The sequence below is a fragment of the Temnothorax nylanderi genome, unplaced genomic scaffold (genome assembly GCF_030848795.1).
Source record: "Temnothorax nylanderi isolate EJ_2023f unplaced genomic scaffold, tnyl_v1.0 TNYL_tig0221_pilon, whole genome shotgun sequence".
NCBI classification, from domain to species: domain Eukaryota; kingdom Metazoa; phylum Arthropoda; class Insecta; order Hymenoptera; family Formicidae; genus Temnothorax; species Temnothorax nylanderi.
The window spans coordinates 138,644-161,079 of record NW_027249283.1 but is presented as its reverse complement, the minus strand read 5'-3'; the positions used below and the strand labels follow the sequence as shown (position 1 = coordinate 161,079).

General features: G+C 41.7%; 2 protein-coding genes across 3 annotated transcripts; one reads left to right on the top strand and one right to left on the bottom strand.

Moving 5' to 3' along the window:
* Positions 1-373: 373 nt before the first annotated feature.
* Positions 374-18,440, bottom strand: Puf (ubiquitinyl hydrolase 1 puf). Its single transcript, XM_071717655.1, has 12 exons — positions 17,952-18,440; positions 17,164-17,260; positions 16,402-16,756; positions 16,034-16,331; positions 15,171-15,917; positions 10,320-15,096; positions 7,497-9,465; positions 7,230-7,420; positions 6,822-6,999; positions 6,538-6,704; positions 5,706-6,376; positions 374-5,634 (listed from the first exon to the last, which is right to left on the bottom strand). The coding sequence occupies exons 1-12, from the start codon at positions 17,992-17,994 to the stop codon at positions 4,796-4,798; spliced, it is 10,332 nt and encodes a 3,443-aa protein (XP_071573756.1). The 5' UTR covers positions 17,995-18,440; the 3' UTR covers positions 374-4,795.
* A 33-nt stretch (positions 18,441-18,473) lies between these two features.
* On the top strand, positions 18,474-20,499 carry LOC139779328 (probable ATP-dependent RNA helicase DHX37). Of its 2 annotated transcripts, none has more exons than XM_071717662.1 (5): positions 18,474-18,964; positions 19,041-19,242; positions 19,306-19,517; positions 19,597-19,694; positions 20,362-20,499. In XM_071717662.1, the coding sequence occupies exons 3-5, from the start codon at positions 19,315-19,317 to the stop codon at positions 20,424-20,426; spliced, it is 366 nt and encodes a 121-aa protein (XP_071573763.1). In that variant the 5' UTR covers positions 18,474-18,964; positions 19,041-19,242; positions 19,306-19,314; the 3' UTR covers positions 20,427-20,499. The 2 variants fall into 2 exon arrangements, with proteins under 2 accessions (XP_071573763.1, XP_071573762.1); XM_071717661.1 differs by having other exon boundaries at positions 20,347-20,499.
* Positions 20,500-22,436: the final 1,937 nt, after the last annotated feature.

Below are 22,436 nucleotides of genomic sequence, written 5' to 3'. Positions count from 1 at the left end.
TGGGGAGAGTCAGAGACAAACAGAGACAGAGAGCGTGAGAGAGAGAGAGAGAGAGAGAGAGAGAGAGAGAGAGAGAGAGAGAGAGAGAGAGAGAGAGAGAGAGAGAGCCACGGTTGTGCCGTAAATTTCAAGATTACATCACATCTACATTGATTATTTACGTTATGTTCACGCGAACCTTAATTTTCCATGTAAACAATATAAGCAATGTAAATTATTATAAATTAATGATTGATTAATTGATTTTTTAAACTGTATTTTCACAGTCATAAAAAAATAAAAAATAGTTTTATTTTTTTTAGAACTGTTTGTGAAAATATAGTTAAAAATCAATTAATCAATCAGTTAATTGAACTAGGTTAAATTAGATGCGTTTTTAGTTGTAATTTATTTATTACTATATTAACTGTACAGTGAGAGATATAAAAGATATATGATATATACTACGTTTACGCGAGCGTTACTTCTGTAGTAACTTATGATAATTCACCCGTTTACGCGGAGTAAATTATCGTAAGTTACTACAAAATCCCGTTTACGCGAAGGAAAATCCCGTTTACGCGAAGAAATTATCGTAAGTTACTACAGAAGTAACGCTCGCGTAAACGTAGTAATACTAATATAGAAATATTATTATTTACGCTGATCTGATCTGTTAATTTTTCGTAGGATGCTAAAAATTGTGTCTAAACTAAATAATGACTGAAAATAAGATTGCAAACAAAACATAAATTTTCGATATTTCTGACAAAATATGAATGTTCGGTGATCAATGAATTACTCATTGTTTACATGACACGTTAAACATAATAATTTTTATACATTGTATACATGTAGATGTAGATTATTATATTTTATGCGTAAACGCCCAACCCTGAGAGCCAGCATTCCTTCGATTTCTTCTTCATTTCCGTTACAAGTACATACATATCGAAATGTAGCGACATTAAAAGATAGCTATACATTGCGTCAAGCGGAGAAGCGTTTGCCTATCGATCGTCGTGCGTCCGTGTCCTCGATCATGAACGGCATGCTCAGGATCACTTACGAAACATATCTAGATAACGAGAGCGTTGATATTAATGCGGGAAAGGTTTTCTGCCAATTCGCCGGTGTTTTATTGTTACCAAACCGGCGACACCGAATCGAAAATACCTATGTCGCACGGGATAATTACTAATTGTGAGATGAGGTTTTGAGGCTTAAACCCTAGCTGATCTAGAGCTCAAGTCATAATAAATTTTTATCAAATTTTAAATTAAGCTTGGCCGTTGGAATCAAATTGTATCAGTACAATTGGTATGTATCACGAATACGTCCTACGAAAGCATTAAAATTCTTTTTATTACAACGTTAGACAGAGAATGATTGTGAAAATAACGTTTGTAATACCTATGGTTCGTCGTATCCGGCCTTGATAACGCCGAGTTCAATCAGGGTGTCTGTATCCACATAATACCTTCTCCGTGAGTTTTTTTTTTTCAAATTCCTGACTGATCCTGATAAGCTTGCAGTCATACCACGTACGATATTACGATGATTATAACGTCACAAGCGAGAAATTACGTCAATCTTTTTCCTACCCTAGTAATCGAGATAAATCAACTTTTTTATTCGCATTTGATGACGTCAAAATACACCAGAATCTTAATCATCTCCTTAATCATCATTGGATAGTAAATAAAATAAAATTTGTACTCTATAATGACGGAGCTTGTGAATATCGGTATATACAAGGTGTTAGGTAATAAGTGGATCACGTCTTGTGGGCAGATAGAGCGGGTTAAATTGAATCCTCTTTACCGTTTTGTAAGTTTCTCAACTTATGGTAAAGGACTTTTTGATTCAGTTTAACCCGCTCTACCTGCCCACGAGACTTGGTTTAAAGGGATCGAGCAGAATCCGTCGAACGCGAATTCTGCTGAATTTTTACAGCTAATCCGCGTCGGACTGTCACAGGACTATAAAACCTATTAATTATGATAAGCGGAAAAAAATAGAACCAAATTTACCTCAAACGTATAGCGTATCTATTTCAGAAATATTTTATTATTACATTTTTAGTACGTTTCTTCTTCCCAAGACCTCGCTTATTGTTTATCGTAAAGAAATATACAAGTAAAGAAAATAAATACATGTGAAAAATGTTTTTTGTAGCTATAGCCTTTTAGAGATGACAAAAACGATTTATACATATTATTGGCCTCATTTGTATGATTGTGGATTACGGAAATCAGTACATTCTTGTAAAATATAACGGTCGAATGATATGTGATTAACACAATTTCTCGCTTTTGCCGTCACAATCCAATGAATGCAATGAAGAATCAGGAACCACGATTGGACGAGGTGCTATCTTAGTACCATTTTAATCGGCAAGCTCGACGATTTTGAAAACGCTACATGCTGAATGTGGCCGCAGTGTATTTTCAATCGCAGATAGATATGTTAGCTTGAATGTTTAGCACTTAGTGGAAGCGTTTCACGATTGATTGTTCATTCGTGATGTGAGTGTGAGATGTCTTTAATTTCGAGAAAGTCGGCCGTGACTGTAGAAAAGTTGCAATCGGTTGCAACAACAATTGGTTGCGTCTACCTACGACGATTTTTAGCTTGTTGTTAGCATAAGTAGTAGACGGTGCGAATAGCGATCGAAGTGAAGACGACAGTCAACACGGTATCACCACCGAGATTGGCGCCATGTCGAAAATAAATAAATACACTAGAAAATCCCATTATAATCTTATGTTATCAATTCGCTAAGAACTTGAAAGTTCTAATGCTCTCTATACGAATCATAGATTTCTTCGGTATGGATCAAGTACTGTATCAAGTTCAATCTAATCATAATCATTCGTATGCGTTAATTAACTCTCTCGTTTATCTCTCTTTCCTAACGCGTACGATTAAGGCTCAGTCACAATGAGAAAAATAAGGAATAAGATAAAGGAATAAGGAATAAAGCATGTTGCATCTCACTTTAATGTACATGTACTGAAGTGAGATGCGACATTCCCTTATTCCTTATTCCTTTATCTTATTCCTTATTTTTCTCATTGTGACTGAGCCCTTAAGGCTCCTGGGCTCTTTCCCGACATCTCATGAGATGTGACGTTAGAAGCGAGAAATGTTGAGAATTGACACGTTGAGAATTCTTGCGTAGTATTTCCAAATAAAAAGATATTTGCTTAAAGTAACACTACAGATCATTTCAGCACACTTCGAAAATACTCCGAGTTGAAGTTAAGTCTACCCCTTTCCCTTGACAGTTAATAAACAGCCGTAAAATGAATGTGATACGATGCAGGCTTGTGCGCAGGCGCATGACTAGATTTCGTATTACATTCACACACCCACAGGCACAAGCCTGCATCGTATCACATTCATTTTACGGCTGTTTATTAACTGTCAAGGGAAAGGGGTAGACTTAACTTCAACTCAGAGTATTTTCGAAGTGTGCTGAAATGATCTGTAGTGTTACTTTAAGCAAATATCTTTTTATTTGGAAATACTACGCAAGAATTTTCAACGTGTCATTTCTCGCTTCTTTCTCACATTCCAACATGGCCGCGCGACGAGTACCCAGGAGCCTTAATTGCGCATAAACAGAAACACTTCTTGCATCAGAAGCGAAACAGCTCGGATTAATAAACGAGGATTTAACAAAGTAATTTTCTCTGACACTATTATTGACAAAGGCTGCTTTCGGGGAGCGCGCTATTAGCGCTATTGCATCATTCTATCTTTATCGCTCATCAAGTGTAGAACAAGGATAGAATAAGCAAATAGCGCTAATAGCGCGCTCCCCGAACGCAGCCTAAGAATAACAGAAGTACATCGGTTGAGATACGTAAAATACGACAGCTTGATATTAAAATATCAGTTGTAGAAAATAATGTTTAAAGTAAAAATTTCGATATACCGCAATTGTCGAGAGACATTTCTGTCTAAAACTGATATTTCATGGAATATTGATTTATCGCGATATATACATATGTCAACTTCATTGGCTGAGTTCGAAAACTTCACTCGAGTGAATATCAGTGTGGCGTTCTGTCCTTGTTCAATTTTTAGTAAGTAACGAAGATAGAACGACGCGGTGTGCACCCGAATAAAATTTTCAAACGTAACCATTGTATTATATTAAAATGAACAAAAGAGCGAGCATATCAGAAACGAGCACGTAAAAAAATTTTCTACCAGCCATCGAACGTGCTCTCTTATTTGTTTACTTTAATAATTTCTTAAAACCCTGTGATTCCTTTCGTACACAAGTATAGCACAAAATCGTCGAAATAATCAGCAGTGTCAACAAAGTTTTCTGAGAGATATAGCATGTTTAAAAGTCTCCTAGGATTTAATAAAGCCACACAATTGCGCTTTCCGAATACTGGATGGTTTACGACGTTATTGCACGTTAAGTACGCGCATCGTATTTATGTCAGGAGAGACGAGTAATTCTATCTCACAGCACTAACGAACGTTTAGATGAGAAAATTATTCAGTCCAGATACGACAGCGATACGCGACTCCCCGACTTCATATTCGAATGTAACTTATGTCGAGTAACGAAAATATCTTATTCTCCTATATTTGGAAAGTAAATCGCGGTTTCAAGATACATACATACGATACAATATGTACTAAGTTATATCCGATTTCGAAGGAGCGCAGAAGACACACCGTTAAATTCTATCGGCGTAAAGGATCACATGCAGTTTACAGGTCGTAGAATTGGTCGTTATTCCGTACGTTACGCTGTCTAGAGAGCCCCCCCGCTTGCGTTCTCCACCAATTAATTATTCTTGCTTTGCACTTGTACGATCGTTTGAAGATCGACGATGGTCTTCTCCAGCATTTCGAGCCACGAGATGTTGGTCAACGAGCAACGCAACTGATTTGTACAACTGTTAGCAGTGGTGACCAAACTCGGTGGCGACACAGCGTCACTAATGCTAGTGGCGATAGCCTCCGCCTGAACGTTGCCTGATTTGTGCCTGGCGGTGGCGGCGACCTTATCGTCCCCGGAATCGGAAGACATCGTATCGTTTGCCGCGTCCGCCTTGTCCATCTCTGTTTCAGAAATGTTGTTCTCCGTGTCGATATCCTTGATTGGCGCACATAGATTCCCGTCTGCCGGCTCACTGTCGCTGCACAACTTTCGTCTTTTGGAGGGCGTTTCCATTTCCGGCGACGAACGACTCTCCTTCACCGTAATAGTCCGAGTTCGTGACAACAGGGTTTCTAGAGCCGGTAGCAGACTGGAGGGCGGTTTCAATCTCGTGCTACTGCTATAAACGAGAGCCAAGGCGCGCAAGTCACCGGTCAGTCTGTGCGCTGACGCCTCAACGTCCACTGCCTCCACCATCGTCGTCAGCGAACTGACCAGATTGTCGATGAGTAAACATGTTTGCTCGGTCAACACGTGATTGGCCAGTTTCGGAAAGAAGGTTTTGAGGAAGGCATGGATCGCCGGTACTCCCAACGACGATCTTTCGTCCAACAGCACGGCGTCCACGTAATCCACCGTGTAGGAAGAACAAAGAAGAGACGCGATGTGCTTTCTGTCTATGTGCGTAGCGGCGTGTACGTCCAACCACAGCCTGGGAAACAGAGCCAAGTGCAAAGGTACACCTGCAAACATAAGATAAGTCAGGATTCGACGGATCACAATCACGATTACGATCACCTCGTATCGTACTCACCTTCAAATCCAAGCATAGCGCTCAAATTCACCAACGAATCCGTCATGCAATCGTTATTAATCGCTAATCTGCACATTACGTCTATCAGCTCGTGATAAGGTAAGTAAAATTCAAGCAGAGCGCTGTCATACTCCGGGTCTACTCCCTTCGATGCCTCCAGCTGAGAGTGAGGTACCGCCATTTGCACCATCGGCCTAGCGGGTCTCGTAGGCATCTTTCCAGGCGGAGTAGATCTTCTCGGGAGGTACGGCCCGGGTGGGACAGCGGCATGGGACTCTTGAAGAGCTGCGTGGCAGTGTGAGAGCAACGGTGCTAGAATCAATATTGCTTCGGCAGGAACGAGCATGACGAGCTCTTTCAAAAGGTCTATAGCCAGATTTCTCATGTCCGGCGGGTTATACGTGTTCAGTAGCGTTGCCAGTTTACGCAGGGCATCGGGCCATTCCTTGCAGTTAGCCAAAATGTTTCTAGCGTCCGGCCCGTCTCTCGCGGTACGAACGCATCGCACGAGTTCGACGATAATAGCGATCAACTCGGCCAGATCGCCGGCAACGTGGCACGCTGTCGCTTCGTGATACATGATATGTAGCATATGAAACGCTTCGAGAGCCATGCTTAAGCCGCCGTTGTAGACAACGTACAAACGATCGTCATCCGACTCGATGAGAATTCTGAGGAAAAAAAGAGCATATAGCCGTTACATTTGTTTTTTTCCCATTTATATATATTATTTTTATGTATATATTAAATCAACATTTTGTCCAGAATATATTTAAATATATTATTCGTCTTTTAATGTTCACCGTAATTAAAATAGTCATTGATATTTTACCGAAAAGCAGAAATGAGAGTTGCCCAACATGAACGACCGTCGAGTCCTTGCAAATAAGAAGACAGCGTACCCCTTCTGAATGACGCGATCTCTGCCTCTTCCTGTTCCGTTTGATCAGGATGTCTCGCGACTAACAATTGCATCAATTTAAATAATTCATCCACTGCCTGTATAGAAAAAAAGAAATAATATCATTTAAAGGCAGAATAAAATTAATGAATCGGAAATTTATACACGAATAATGCTCATCTCTGATGCAAAGCTTAAATTTACGAAAAGCTTACAGTCGAATACTGAGTAGGATGGGGAGTAATGTTTTTAAAAGCCCATTGAATATTCTGATGCGCAGCTAATTGTCTCGTAAAAGTACGCGATTGTTGACAACAGAGTCTCAAAAGACCATAGTACGCGGGTAGCATAACTCTATTAAACAACACGACATCTTGGTCTTCGTGATCAGCTCTAAAAACAATAAAAGAGTACACATTAGAAACAACAAGCATTTTTATGTTGGACAATATTAACTCTTTGCATTTGATCACAATCTTTAGAGATAATATGCAGACTAGAGATAATGTCTTATATCGCTACTGCATATTATTCTCATACAAATAATGTAATTTTTAAAATTGAAGTTCTTGTGTGATATGCAAAGAAATACAAAGAGCGTGAAAGACAAATGTAACGCTCACAATATGTAATTAAATGCTATATTTTTAGTTATGTGCGGATTGTGAAGTATCATAGCGACGTTCTCTGGACAATCGGAGCAGACATGATACCAGAACAAAAGTACCGCTTGCTTATTATGATGCACCGGAATGCTTGGTTCCGAAAGTTTCGGATGGAAAAGTGTCCATAGATCGTTAAGATATTGGCCAAACTGCAAAATAAGCATATCATTAGATTTATCTCTCTTGCTGAAGCAACAAGTCTATTGTGTGTACTAATTTACTCACCATTAATTTTTCGGTCTTAGAGACTACGCAGTATGTGAGCAATGCAAAATAGGCAGTGAGCTTCATTGTACCATGAGTTTGTATGTCGATGTAATGTCGCGCAGGCTGAAGCAGTCTTAAGAGTGCCGTATATATCTGATGCAGTATCAACGTTGCTTCGGGCGACAATTGAAGTTCTCTCGACGCATTGCAGCCTAGACCGAGGCGATGGGCGCTACGGTAGCCCTGTCTAAAATGTGTAGATGGAACTAACGATACCAACAGAAAGGCGGCGGCCGAGCGTACTCTTTGATTGGAGTGCTCGAGAAGGTAATGCTGCAGCCACGTGTTGAGCTCTTGCAGGACCCAAGCGTGTGCCAGTTTGCTTCTCGTGACTGCGAGAGCTAGCCACTCGAGCGCACCGTGTGGAGCGACTCTCGCCGCTTCCCAGACTCTACCGAGAATCAATTGAGTCATGCAAGGCAATCCACTCAACCCCGAACTTTCCGTCAGTAACGTTAACAATTTGAAGAACGGCTGGCATACGTCGGTATGCTTCATTATCGCCTGAAATATCATCGTGACAACGTGTATCGCCAATCTGTCGTTCCAACGGCATAACGACTGAATCAAATTCCTCGTCTGAGTGAGATTTATAACGTCTCGCGTCTGCTGATACAGAAAAGGGAAGCCTTTGCCGCCCGCTACGGCACTTAGGTCCGACGGCGACAACGCCAATCTGTGATCTTGCCCTCTACTGCGTTCGACCAGGTACGCTATTAGCGTAATCATCTTGTCCAGCGAAGCGGGTCGGAGCTTTTCCGAAGGCACGGTCACGATTTCCTCCTCTTCTTCCTCCTCGCTAACCGCGTCGACGAATTCGTGTGTCTTATGCCCAAGATAAAAATTCACCATCGTAGAGATGGCCTGCACTCTGATTAGGAAAATAGCCTCGTCGTCACCCATCTTGCTAAATTCGTACAAGAAGCTGAAGTACTCGGTGAGATGCTTAAGATGCTGCTTGGCGTGTTCCATGAGCGACAATAGCATCCTGACGAAACGCGTGACGCAGGATCGGGTGCCGACGGTGTTGACGTCGTTCTCTTCGTCGCAGAGAAGGTACAGGGGTGCCTGTGTAGCACGTAATCTTTGAATCACATGAATGCATAGTCGTTGAAACATCTGCCTGACCATCTGATTAGGGCACTTGACTAGAATCTGAATAGGCCACCACGAGTCGCCGGCCATCCGCTCGAGGAATCTCGCGCACGCCCCGGCCGAGCCGTTAAACTGTTTCGTCAACAATTCCACCCATTGCACCATCGTCGGCTTCTCCTTGGCATGTATGAACGTCTCCATGAAGAAGGACGTGGATAACTCCGCGGACATCTCCGTGATATCTGGTTGGACCGAGAGTAACGTCTGTGGTATGTAGCCGCATACCTGCCACATAAACCCGAAATACGTGTGTTCGAATATGTTCTTATCTTGTAGAAAGTGCATGTTGTCCTGCCAAATCCAGTCTTCGAGCTCCTTGTTGAGTTCCAGCACCGGCAATTTGTTCATATTGTTGCGCACCAGTGAAAACGACGAGGATCGCCCGGTATTACCATCGGCACTGTCGGTGACTGGACTCGAGACGGTCGCCTCTTCTTCTTTCGCTTGTTCGCCGGGATCGGCGCACCATTCATAAAACAACATGTATGCTGAGTTGGTTTTTTCGAAGCTAAAATCCATGAATTTGTCCGTCACCGAATCGTACGTCTTGCTGGTCATCTCACCGCCGAAACACTCGGCCGCGATCTGATTCGGATCGAACGGTTTGACCTCGGCATCATTGAACAGGAACCACTTGTCCTTGTTGGGAGACGTGCGATCCCGGATGAAACTATAATAATGTCCGCCGTCCGCCGTTCCCGTATGAACGGTCACGCCGATCAAATCGTACTGATAATGCTCTTCTTCCTCCTCTACATCGTCCACCAGTAATCTGGAATTAGAGATGTGCGAATCAAGAATTTTTATGTCAAATCGAATCGAGTCGAAATTTCATTTCCTTCTTCGAATTCGGATCGAATCGACAAAATTTCATCCGAATCGAAGTGAATCGAATCAAATGAAATCTCGAATCGTTGAAATATAATTTTTAATTAACAATATAATTATTATTAGATTAAATTTTAACACGTAGATAATAACAGAATATTTTGATGTGGAAAAATAATATTGATTATATAATATAAATTTTTTTAAGGCAAAAAACATTTAAATATTAATATACTAATACAATATACTTTAATGTCGCAGTAACTGAAACAATTCGCGAAAAATCATAAATAAATTATTAAAATGCTCTAATGCAGTCTCCAATAACATTATTCAATTACATACATAAAAATTAAAATAAAACAATATGTAGTTTATTTTATTATCAATACTCATAACTCATAGCATTTTTCCAATACTGATAGTCCTCGAACTATTTTTTTAAGTATATTCAAACTTTTACTTACAATTTGATAAGGTCACAAGGCATATTAAAAATGAGAAATAAACTTTTTGACTGCTTCTTAGCCGCTCAGTGAGCGGTTGTAATACTGAATGCACTCTCATTGAATGCACCTATTAACATAATCGTACTGTTTTGCTTATTAACGGAAAATATAATTTTATAAAATTAACAATATATATGGTTCAAAGTCGAACCATCTATATTCGAAAGTTTCGAGTAGTTCAGATTATCAGAGAAATTCAAACTTAAATCGAATCGAATCGAATCTTACCTGATTCGATTCTGATTCGATTCAAATTCGATTCATATTCAAATAGTTCGCACATCTCTACCTGGAATGTCCATCATTCTCGGACTTTCTCTTCTCGGACGCCGCTTTCTTCTCGTCCTGATAGTGCTGTGGCATGAGCTTCTTCTCCACGTAACCGGACATATCCAGTCTAAGCGGAAAACTAAAATGTGTGTTGACTTTCTCCTTTAGCATAGTGCCCATGTTAAAGGTGTAGCGCATCGTATTAAAACACAATATATGCGGCAGCTTCTTGAAACAGGCTCGCTTCTCAGCACGCGCTTTTTTACCGCATTGCGAGCACGTATACATGTTGTCGCCCTCCAGCGTATCTTTGACCGTGACCTCGTCCAAGCTCTCATAGAGATTCCGCATGTCTGCCACTTGGCATCGGACAGTATAGAACTCCTCCAATGTCCTGCTAACGTGCTCGCAATCAAGCGAGACGACATTATTGGATATCACGCCGCAGAACAGTGTTTTGACCAGAGTCTTTAAGTCGGACGTCATTTCCTCCAACTTGGAGACAAGATCGATGAAAAATTCGGCCATGTCTTTCTGCTCACCGGTATTGAGCGGCTCGTGATTCATCGTATATACACGACAAAAGCTTCTCGGATTGTATGCTTTTCTCTCCGATTCCAACAAGTAAGCGAACATTCTCTGCAGCTCTCGTAAGGTCAACTGGTGCTTATTCGCACGACTGCAATCGGCGCCCAGTATAGAAACGCGCGCCTGTGGCATCATGTATAGATGCTGCATACAACTAGCCATGTAACATGTCGCGCCCAGATTCGTCAAGCCGACATAGCCGCAATCCGAACGTCCATCCTCGTGAGGCCAATAGTCCCACGGATACGGGGAATGCGGTCCGGGACGGTGCTGAGCGAGCAGCTTCTCGTGTAGTATTCTGTAATTGTCGGGTGCAGATTTCACCAACTCGACTAAGAGATCAAAAGCTGCCGATCTGGATGCCTGGCTCTTACACTTGGGCACATGCTTGCTTCGCGGGCTGGGTAAGGCGAACAGGAAATCGAACACCTGGTCTAACAAGTTTTGACCGATTTTACCCTGCTTGCAGGGTGGATTGTGCGTCATTATGTTACACGTGAGATTAATCAACCCGACCAGAGCGTCATCCTCCACCGTGTTATGTCGTGTCTCCAGATGCTCTCTGTCAAGCACGGAGTCGATCACTCGGATGGCCAGTGCCTCAAGATCGATCGTTGTGCCGGAAGTGTCATCCGTCGAACTTTCCCGAATTGTCTCCTCTGGAAGGGAATCCACCAAACGACACACCAACCAAAAATAATCCTTGCAGGCTGGACCATAAGGCTCCTTTCCTTCGTCTAAAACGGTGTGTAAATGCAGTGGTAGATCTGGCTTGCGATGAGATGGTTGCATAGCTTCGGCGATCACGAGATGTTCTAGTAGGGTATTTAACATGGGTACGATCAGTCCTGGCATCTGATCCGAGCTATCGTCTTCCGCGCCAGTACTGCCCAGGCATAGTCTGTATAGAGCCGTGCATACCTCGCGTCTCACTGCCGGCTCAGGATCTTCCAATATCAGTCTACGCAGCCACGTTTTTCCAAACGGCTCGGACGACAAGAACAGATATTGTCTGACTGCTGGATCGCTGTGCACCCAGCAGACTAATAGTGCCATGGTGTAATGTATCACTTGAGATCGGCCAAAGAGTCCCGTTTTATAGTGATTTGGATCGAGCGGTAGCGAAGCATCGTTTAGGATGCTCGTTATCCTTGGCATCACTGTGTCGACGTTCATCATTCTCAACATCGCTTCGCTGAGTCTAGGCACCAGCAACGGTTTGTCCGCTTTATTACGTTTTTTCTCTTCTTTTACGACGCCGAGGTGACAAAGTTGCTTCAGCAGACTGGCGAGACAATCCTGTTGCCACTCGCTGCCATCTCCTTGTTCCAAGCAACCCGACATAAAAATATCAAAAAGATGCCGGAGACCACCATACTGCACAAACAGGGTGGACCAAGCCAAATCTTTTTCCTTATTATCATGATTGTCGTCTGCATCGCCACCGCCTTCATGCGTCGTCGCCGACACGGTAGGATTATTTGGCGATGGCTGATTCGTTGCACCTCGCCGACTCAGAGACTCGACTATGTAAAGCGAATACATCAACTTCTGCGGACTTGCCGGATCAAGTAATTCCTGAAGAGAAGTCTCACCGAGTTTCTGGAAACCTCGCAACAAAGTTGGACTTGTGGGTAACAAAGTAAGCGTGTCCCAAACTCTTCTCGAGAGTACCTGCGCCTTCGTATGAGGAATTTCTTGGCCTCCCTTCACGGTTGTTCTCATTGCGCTGAGTGTTCTCATAAGCGTAAACAGCTGCTCGAAATACTGCGGTCGAAGTAACAACAAAGTAGGCAAGGACTCTCTAGGCGGAGGTGGTAACAACGAGGGTGAATCCATGTCTCGTTTGCTGCAACGGCTACCGTTACCTCTACTGGCACCGGGTGAAATAAATACCAATTGCCCATCCTTAAAGCCCATCTCTTGCAAGGTCTTCTCATCGTATTCAATAGTCAATTCCTGACCTTGGGTAATCATCCTGATGGGACCGTCGGTAAGCAACGATCCTAAAACCGATCCACCGTTTTGAGCAACATTCGCAGGAACCGCTGATTTCTCTTGAGTGTTTTGCGTATCGTCCCACCATTTAGCGACTTCAGCCCGTAAATCCGCTACATAGTCGGTGTTGAGAAGAGTGAAACTTGTCTTCTCCGGTATACCAGCTGGCTGCACAAAGATCCTTAATTGTTGACCTTTCTCAGACGTGTTCATCGCTACGTGGCTGGCGGCACTTCTGCCCTCCAGCACCCAACGACGCAGATGATAGGCATAACGTTTCCGAAAGGCTTCCAAATGCGTCCTCAGCAGGAGCAAGGCGCGCTGTATGCAGCGTAGACTAGCCTCCTCGTTAGTTTCAAGATCGGCACTGGCCGCAGCGAGATGCATCATGCACTGTGATACAAATTCCGCCTCTTGTGTCAGCTGTCGTGACATGTAGTAGCCGTTGAGATACTGTATAGCTGCCATACTGACGTCCGTGCTTTTTGCTTTCAAAGCGATCCGCCACAGGAAGTCCATGCCCACTGAATCTATATCTCTCAGTGGTCTGTCCATGTGCGCCGCGGCCAGGCGCGCCAAGTTGCACAATTGTTGAAACAGATTCAGGCCTGTCATACTGATGGTTTCCGGCGGTAGACTCGGTAACTTGCGCATACACAGATGTTTTAGCGTGTCCATCCCTAAAGCGTGCTGCTCCGTAGACTTTGCCTGGCTGAGCAACCAACTGAAAAGTTCATCAGCGCAGACTGGATCCTGCGATAGGCATTGCCACAATATATCCACTTGTTCTAGATTCAGGCGAAAGCAATCGGGTGAACCCAGTGGCGAAAAGATTGATGACAGAAATTGTAATCTAACTTGTATCTCTGTTTGATGTGAATATAAATTGCTCTTCGGTCCTGTACTGGTATAAGTTTTCAGATTGTTAAAAAAATGTTTCATCATGCCACGCTCACGATCGGCCCAGGTCGTAATCGTGTGCGCGTCCATAGCACCGAATTGTTGGAAGCTCGCGAGCAATTTCGGCAATAATCTTAGAGATACAACCACGGAGCGATTAGTCGCCAAGTTCTCCAAACAGCCTTCTATAAACTTCATCGGGATCAAGCGATCGACGTTGAAGCACAGAAGATTACATAGTGCCTTTTCCGCTTCTAAGGCCAGGCCTTCCCCTAACTGACCTATCTTATCGTCCTGAAGAAGATCCCACAGTAGCGTATTACCTGGCTTGCAAACTGTGTCCAAATTAAACTGCGAACTCAATCTCGTGGCCGTTTGTCGAGCGGTTCGCACTTGCGACTGCTGACAAACCGATCTTCTAATCGTCATGGCCGAGTGCGAATGATGAGGATGATAAGCTTGCATTTGAATAGCAGTTAGGTGACGCGCGGCTAATTGAGCTAATTCCTCTTCGCAACCGCTCTCTTCGCCGTCAAAGTCAGCCATGTTCTTTTCACTTTTGTTCGATATTCTGCTGCTGTACGAACCCTCTTCGTCAGAGAGCATCTCGTCCAATCCCGAAGGTAAAAATGTAGGACCAGACGCATGCACCAAACCAGCAAGCTCAGATATCACCGCTCCAGGGCCATCTGTGGCAGCGAGCACACCCGCTACATCACTGTCATCCTCGTCGTGTGAACTATCTGCCGAATCGGCTGCTCGATCCACGTTATATCCTACTATAGACATATATTTATTTTTGTTACGTCTTAGTAGAGCCGCCGTGGTTGGAACCTGTTGTTCGTTTGGATCTAAAGCCATCGCTTGTTGCTTAACGCGATCCAACGCGTCGACGCTCTTCGGCTCTTCCAAGGAGGCCAAAGCGTCTAGACTACTGTTCAGCATATCTTCCGTTCTACTTTTTCCGTCTACAAGCAGATCCTTCGATTTCATGTTAACATCTTGACCAACGATATCTTCCAAGGTTTTCTCAACCGCACTTAAAGAACGCTTCTGTGGTCTCTTTCGCTTACGCAGAATTTTTCGCTTCTTCTTTTCATGCACAAACATTTCCTCAGTATTAGACTTCTCCGTGTCTGCTTCAGCATCAGATCCGCTCTGCTTGCTCTTTACCTCATCTCGAATGACGTTCGTCGAGGAGTCCTTGATCAATTCTCTATTACATTCAAACTTGTCAGAATTCAGGCCTTCAATATCATTTAGACTTGATTCGATGGTGGTGGTTGTCAGATTCTTTCCTTTATAATGTCCTACAACAAGCGTACAACAAGATGTAAACAAAGAAATCAAGATTTTATTGAATGTTTTTACAAGTTTTACATACCTTCGCCATCGCTGCTGTAGCCTCTAGGTTGTTTTCTAGGTGACGGTCCGTCAGATAGCGTTGGACTAGGTTCCTCTTCGTCGTCCTCTGGGCTACTACCATCCATGCCACTTGGATCGCTGCTACTACTTCCACCGACTCCACTTCCGGTACTCCTTAAAATGTCTCTATTTTTCATTACCAGACCTCTTGGATAAGCTGAGCGGCCGGATGTCCAAATAAACTTGATTAAAGCCGATGCTAAAAACAAGCTCTGTTCTGTGTGGTCTTTAGGTTCCAATTTGCCTAGCAAAGAGTACAAGTGAAGTACGGGAGTAGGAGCCAGATGTTTGACCAAAGGCGCCAACAGATCGTAAACCGGACGACCGCAATGCTTCAACTGCGCCGCTTGCCACATGGTGTCCATGTCCGAAGGTGTAATTCTACCTTCCATAGCCAAAAAGCTTAATATGATGTGACTCTGTTTAATAACCTCTACGTGTAAGTTTGGTCCGAATATATGAGCTATGATGTTATTTTCAGTCAACCAAGCGGCAAGCGCGTGTCCAACTTGCTCAACTTCGGCAACGGTCTCGCTATTGCAGAGCTCATTAGACGCAGTAATGTGAGCGTTTATTTGAGCTACGCCAGCCAGCCTCATAGTCAGAGTTGTACTAGTAAAATATTTAAATGCCAAGTCAAGTCCATCACGATCGAAACTTGGTAATACGGAGTCTATCGGATCCTTCACCGCGCTCCACATAAAATCTAAATATACACAAAAAACATCATGTTCAAATAGAAATTAAGAATTAGTTTATATATTCGTAAACGCGAATCGAGAATACAATGCACATGTACATTTTTTAACTTTGGAAACATACCTGCCATGGTTCTAACAGCCGGAGTACGCAATTCCTTGTCCTCTAAACGGCACATATATTTCATAACACGACTGCGTAATGGTATAAACAGTTGAATGACACTGGCATAGTTTAACCAAAGTTTCAGATTACAAATAACCGCAACCATAGAATGCGCAAGGGTAACGGGCAGTGTGCTTTCCATGTCGAAACAAGCAGACACCAAATTAAAGCCTCCTTGATGGCAAAATATAGATACCGCGCGGATCAAAGGCGCCGGTACTTCGGGGTCATGTGGCTCGCAGTAACCACCTTCGTCCTGCAAGATACAAAGCAATCGATCAATCTAGAACGCAGATGAGTGAATAAACTACACAAAAAAGTTTTACCTTGACAGGAGCTAAGGGGTTGATTACACCGCCATGCTTCATAGCGATATAAAGAGGGAAGTTGAGTAAAAAAATTTTCGAAAGAAGAAGAAACAACTTTTCCTTATCGTGCTGAGACCAAATTTGTTTCGCCTGAATTCCCACTTGTGCGTGCTCCGTGCTATCGGCGGATTTTCGCTTGTTACTTCTCTCTTCCTCATCCTTCCCATCCTTAGGCGTCTCCTTAGTGACATCTCCCTGCTGTTCATTTTGCTGTATAGCTTGCAACTGTTGCAATGTACAGAGCACAATGCTCTGAGTTAGCCTTATAAATCGATCAAAATTTTTAATTTCGCGATAACAGCACATACATTGTCTAGAAAAAAGAAGAGATAATTGTAAGAATAATCATTGCGTGATTAAGCATGTTTATAATAACAACGTATAAGATAAAGATAATTATAAAATTTTTGCTATAAAAATCCAGTTTATTACAAATATGTAGAGATACTGTAGGCATTACTTTCATTACAACTTGTTGGAACAACTTTCCCTAGTTTCTTGGCCTTATTTATAACACTCTAAACAAACGTGTTAATTTACATAATACAATTGTGTTATGCATTATTAATTTCATCTTTGCGCATGAGGAAGAGTCTGACCAAAGACTATGGAGTATTTTACAGCGTAGTAGCAGTCCTTGTTTAGTTCAATCGTCACAAAAAGGTTAACAAACAAAGATATAAAAGGTATTAAAGTTATCAATTAGATCGATTAATATACCTCTGCATCCACTGGTTAACATAGTGCATTGTCGTGTCGACATCCGATATGTACAACGTCGCCAATGCATCTTGTTCTTTCGATGAACGCTCATCATCTAGAAAAATACCATATTAGAACCTAGAAGGTAAATCTAAACTAAAAAAAAATTTAAGACACCGTTCGCGAAATCACGTTTTTCTTTATGGATTTCGCGCAACAAAAATGTGAAATAAACTTTAAAAAATCACAAACGTTTTACGCGCCATCAAACGTTGTTCAAAGTATCAAGGAACTAATTGTAAAATCTCGAGTGGGCGATTTTCGACAATGCTAACTGAAAGTTCTCGAACAACGCGAAGCTTCGTCGGGAAAGTTCGATCCACGTGGCTTAAGAAAACGTGGCCCGCTTTCGTTCGAAAACTCGCGTCACAATTGAAGGCGAAAAATCAAATCGCTGTAACGTTTGGTGGAAGATTGCAAGAAAGAATGATTTATTTCCGCAGAAAGATGATACGGGATGTAGAAACGTGCCGTCCGAATCACGACAGTCTCGGCCTCGCAGTCTTGGAACAAAAGCCTCGCCGACGATTAAGGTTATAAGACGCTACTCTACTTGGTTACGTTTCGCGGGAGCAGGTCTCGAGAGCGAGAGCGAGAACGCGCTTGTCGCGTCGGCGACGGCCGTTCGTCGTTTCCCCGAGGTGATTTCTCGAGGAGGAGTCCGTCGGCGAGCGTTGGCGAACGAATTCGCTCGGATAGGTTAAGAGTCGAGGGGGGAACGCTACTGTGTGCCAATATCCACTTACAGGAGAGCAGAAGATCGTGAAAATCGACGCACACATCGCACATGGTGGCTGGATTCTTTAGCCTAGCGAGAGGCTCTCGGTCACGTCAAGTTCATCACTCGCGCTCACCGATGCACGTTGCCGACAATGATAAATATTATTAAACATCCCCCGTGTGCGCTCACGACTATCCTCTGACCGTCACCATATTGCTTTTTGTGCGTACACCCGCCGCTTACTTCAAGCGAGGCGCGTCGCGTCGCGTAGTGCGCCTTCGGCAGCTACGAGGAAACGGGCTGAGACGACGACACGTGTCACGTTGCCGTCGCGCGGCCCCGACCAGCCCCGACTTTTCGAACCGCGATCAACCGTAACGCGTGCACGTCGCGCATCGATCGGGGGCTAATTAATTTTATCGCTCGTTCGTCGCGAACGTCATTGTGACAGAAGACAGCTGATCGCCACCATGTTGAATCGCGATGCGCGTCGCGGATTTAAAAATCCGTTTGCACTTTCCCGGAAGCGGTCGCGCGCGCGATCTGTTACGTGCGCGATGCAACGTAATAAAGCCGTGATCAGACTACGGATTGGGATTGAGATTGGATTGAAATTTACCCTAAGAGCACAGTTGACGGAAAGTCGACGGCAAGTCGACTTTTATAAGTCGACTTCTAGTCGACTTCTAAAAATGGCGGAAAGTCGACTAAAAGTCGACTTCTAAATAGTCGACTTCTAAAAATGGCGGAAAGTCGACTAAAAGTCGACTTCTAAATAGTCGACTTATAAAAAGACGGAAAACAGTCAAGCGGCGCGTCATGCATCATCAATATGGCGGCGAATCTCGAGGAGGCTGGAGGACCAGATGAGTGGACCAGAGTTTACGCGAGTGCGAGGAATACGTGCCGCGAGACAGGACACGATAAGACGCCAGATAGTTCTTGCAGGTATGGCGGATCAAGTCGCGAGAAAGGTTTTGCCCGACGAGGTAAAAGAGGATCAGGATAAGGCCAAGTGGAAACATGCTTACAGGTTAGGTATGGTGTGTTATTAATTATCATCGATAATTAAGACCTATTGAATGCGACCTCTCCATTCTGTATCATCTTTCAGAACACCAGAAATGAAGGAACCTGTGTTCATGCATTCTTCGTGCGTTCTACGGAAAATCAGTCCGGAATAGGTGGTTTATAAAGAGATGTACGAAACGAATAAGATGTACATGCGAGGTGTCACGATGATAGAACCCGAATGATTGCCGAAATTCGCTCATGCTATGCCATCTTAGTGAACCATTGGTTGATCCACCGCCAAGGTATTTTTATCACAATTGTTGCTTTATAATGTTTTTCCTACTTATTTATAAAGATATTTATAGATATAATCAATGAACCGGAAAGATCATTTGCCGCGTGTCTGGTACATTCGGAAAGGCCGAATGGGCACTACCATCGATGGATATAGAGCATCCGTGGACGGTGTCAAGTGGTTAGCGTATTTCTTCTTGGAGGGTCAAGTGTGCCCTAAGCTGAAACGATTTGTCCCGTCGCTGCTGACAACACCTGGGAGCATCACCAAGTCATGGGCCAGGTAAATCGTTATTCTATCTTCTTTTGATTTCACGTTGATTTATCGAATAGATTACATCAATTCAATACGATTTTTTCAGGTTGATACCACGCACTCAAGCAATAGTACAAACGCTGCAGTCGCAGGGAGTCGTGTCCAAACACAAACTGCTAGAAATCTGGGGTTCGGATAAAAAATGTGAGATTTTAATTTATAAAATAATATTTAGATATTATCATAGACTTCTATACAATACTAGACCGCTGACAGACATCTCGCCCGTGATGCTTGCCGCCATGTTGATTTTAGTCAAGATATGCTATACTACTATTCTATACAAGTGGTTTTATACAAGATTTCTATACAATAGTCTGGCATATACAGAATGTCCAAAAGAAAGGGTTTAATACTACAGGAGTAGTGGTTCGATTTCGGCATCCAAGTACGCTACACGTCGAAGGCATGACTTACAAACTTATTGATAACATGTACCAATATTTAACACAAAAACATTCGCCTGCTTCGTTATGTACTGTAATAACGAATGCAGATAAACGCACATCATGAGCAACTGAACACCCGATAGTGACTTATTGTTAATTCAATATGGCCGCACCCTTCACTAACACTTGCACCTTGCACTCGCATCAGCTTTTCGGCAGTGCGTCCATAGATGTTAGTGGTCTAGTATAAAAGTCTGTGGATATTATATATTTATAATAATATATATATATATATATATATATATAATATTATATATTTACAACATTATGATAATAATATGATATATATTTATATAGCTAATTTTGCATATTGTTTCGCGATTAACGCTGGAATGTTTTAATTTTAGTTCTGTTATTGTCAGCTTACCAGAAGTGGCTGCCGGAATCCGCGCACGCAGAAGTGGCACAGATATGGCCGCCTTTGTAATTAAGAATAAAACATTAGGATTGTAATTATACAGTTTTTTAGATAATTAAATTATTTTATATATGAAAAAAAATCGAAATGCATCAGTTTTAGCCCTCCAGCAAGGGGTCGATTGTGTATCTTGAAATAATGAGGTAAAAATTACAAAAGTGAGAAAATTTATTAGCGTATCTACGATTTTATTTATCAAAATCTAATAAAATCTGTTAACTTTTGTTATTTTTACCTCGTTTCAAGATACACAATCGACCTCCAGACGTACGCGGCGGTTTATTTTATCGACTTTAAAAGTTGGCGGGAAGTCGACTTTTCGTCATGACGGGAAGTCGACTTTTCATCATGACGGGAAGTCGACTTTAAGTCGGTGGTTTTTGCGACATTCGCCGACTTCAAGTCGACTTCAAGTCGACTTTCGTCCTTAAAAATGTCGACTTCTCTGCCAAGTCAGTTTCGGTAGAAGTCGACTTCAAGTCGACTTAAAGTCGACTTTTTGCTCTTAGGGTAATCAATCAGAATAAAGAAAACTAACTTCAAGTTTAGTAAACTTTGCTCTAATTGGTCAAATTTCAATCCAATCTCAATCTCAATCCGTAGTCTGATCACGGCTTCGCGCGTGAAGAGAACGGATTAGAACGAGAACTATGTCCTCTCTCTCTCTCTCTCTATATATATATATATATATATATCATTTCAAATATTTTTTTTTACATCTTTTAACGTTTTGATGAATGTTCGCGGAAAAAGCTATTCCAGAGAGTGTTTCGACTCTTAATTAAATGTAAAATCGAACGCTTATACAAAAATATATATGGGGTATTCCATGAGATCTCAACTTTTTTTTTCACTCACATTCACCGATTTCTTTTGTTTTGCAGTATGTTATTGTACTAAATGATAGGTTCCTTCTCAATTTTTTTCAGAATTTTATGGACGTTATTTCAGTAGATATCAACAGTTGAATTTTGAGTTTTTTTCAAGAATTGTGTGTGTATGTGTGTGATATTTTCGGAAATTTTTAACTCAAAAGTTCTTCTATGTAAGAAAAATTTGTATACATGAAAAATGTTGGATTTTTCTTGTACTTTGAGATGGTAATTTTCATTTTTTACCATATTAGTTTTTAGTACTTTTTTTTCATGAAAAACGAATAAAAAATTAATTATCTCAGAAGTGCCATGCTCAATTAAGCTATTTTTTTTTCTTTAAATACATTCAGTCGTGTGTAATAACGTGTTAAAATTTCAAAATGCCAGGACTAATAGAAAAAAAGATATGATTTTTTTCTTATGAATTTTTCACATAAATTTTTTTCAACTCGACTACTTTTCGGCAAAAAAAAAAAGAATTGAATTTTTGAGGTTTCAGATTAGAACAGTATATGAATTATCTTTTTGATGGAAATGGAATTCTAAGTACATTTTTCAATTTTTTCGAAATCCCTGAAGAATAAGTCAATTTCTAGAATCCGAAAATAAAAATTGCTAATTCTGAAATTTAATTTTTTCCACTTATTTAATATTCGTCTTTGATTGAATTTGTATCAATTCTATTTATCAAATTAACTCTGAATTCGGTTAAATGCTGAAACAAATGTATATTTAGTTTCAGACAATAAAAAATAAGTTCCAGATCAAATTGTGTCGATCAGGCAAAGTGTCGAGTTTACCCCGGCATTTTTCAATTTGAAAATTTGTCTTTGCGTCACTTTTCCTTTCCTGAGGGCAAAACTAAGCGACGTACAGCAAAATTTCCTCAAGCAATTTTGTACCTGAAGGAACGCTCTTTAAATGTGTACCATTAGATTTGCTTGAAAATTTTAATTAATTGTTGAAAATTGCCTTTGAAAAAATTGTGTCGAGTTTGTCAGGTCTCCCCTAGTAGATAGTCTTGAAGTAAAATTTTTATGAAAAACTTAAGAATATTTTTACTTAAGATAATTTTTATTAAGTTATCTAAAAAAGCATTTAACCGAATTCAGAGTTAATTTGATAAATAGAATTGATACAAATT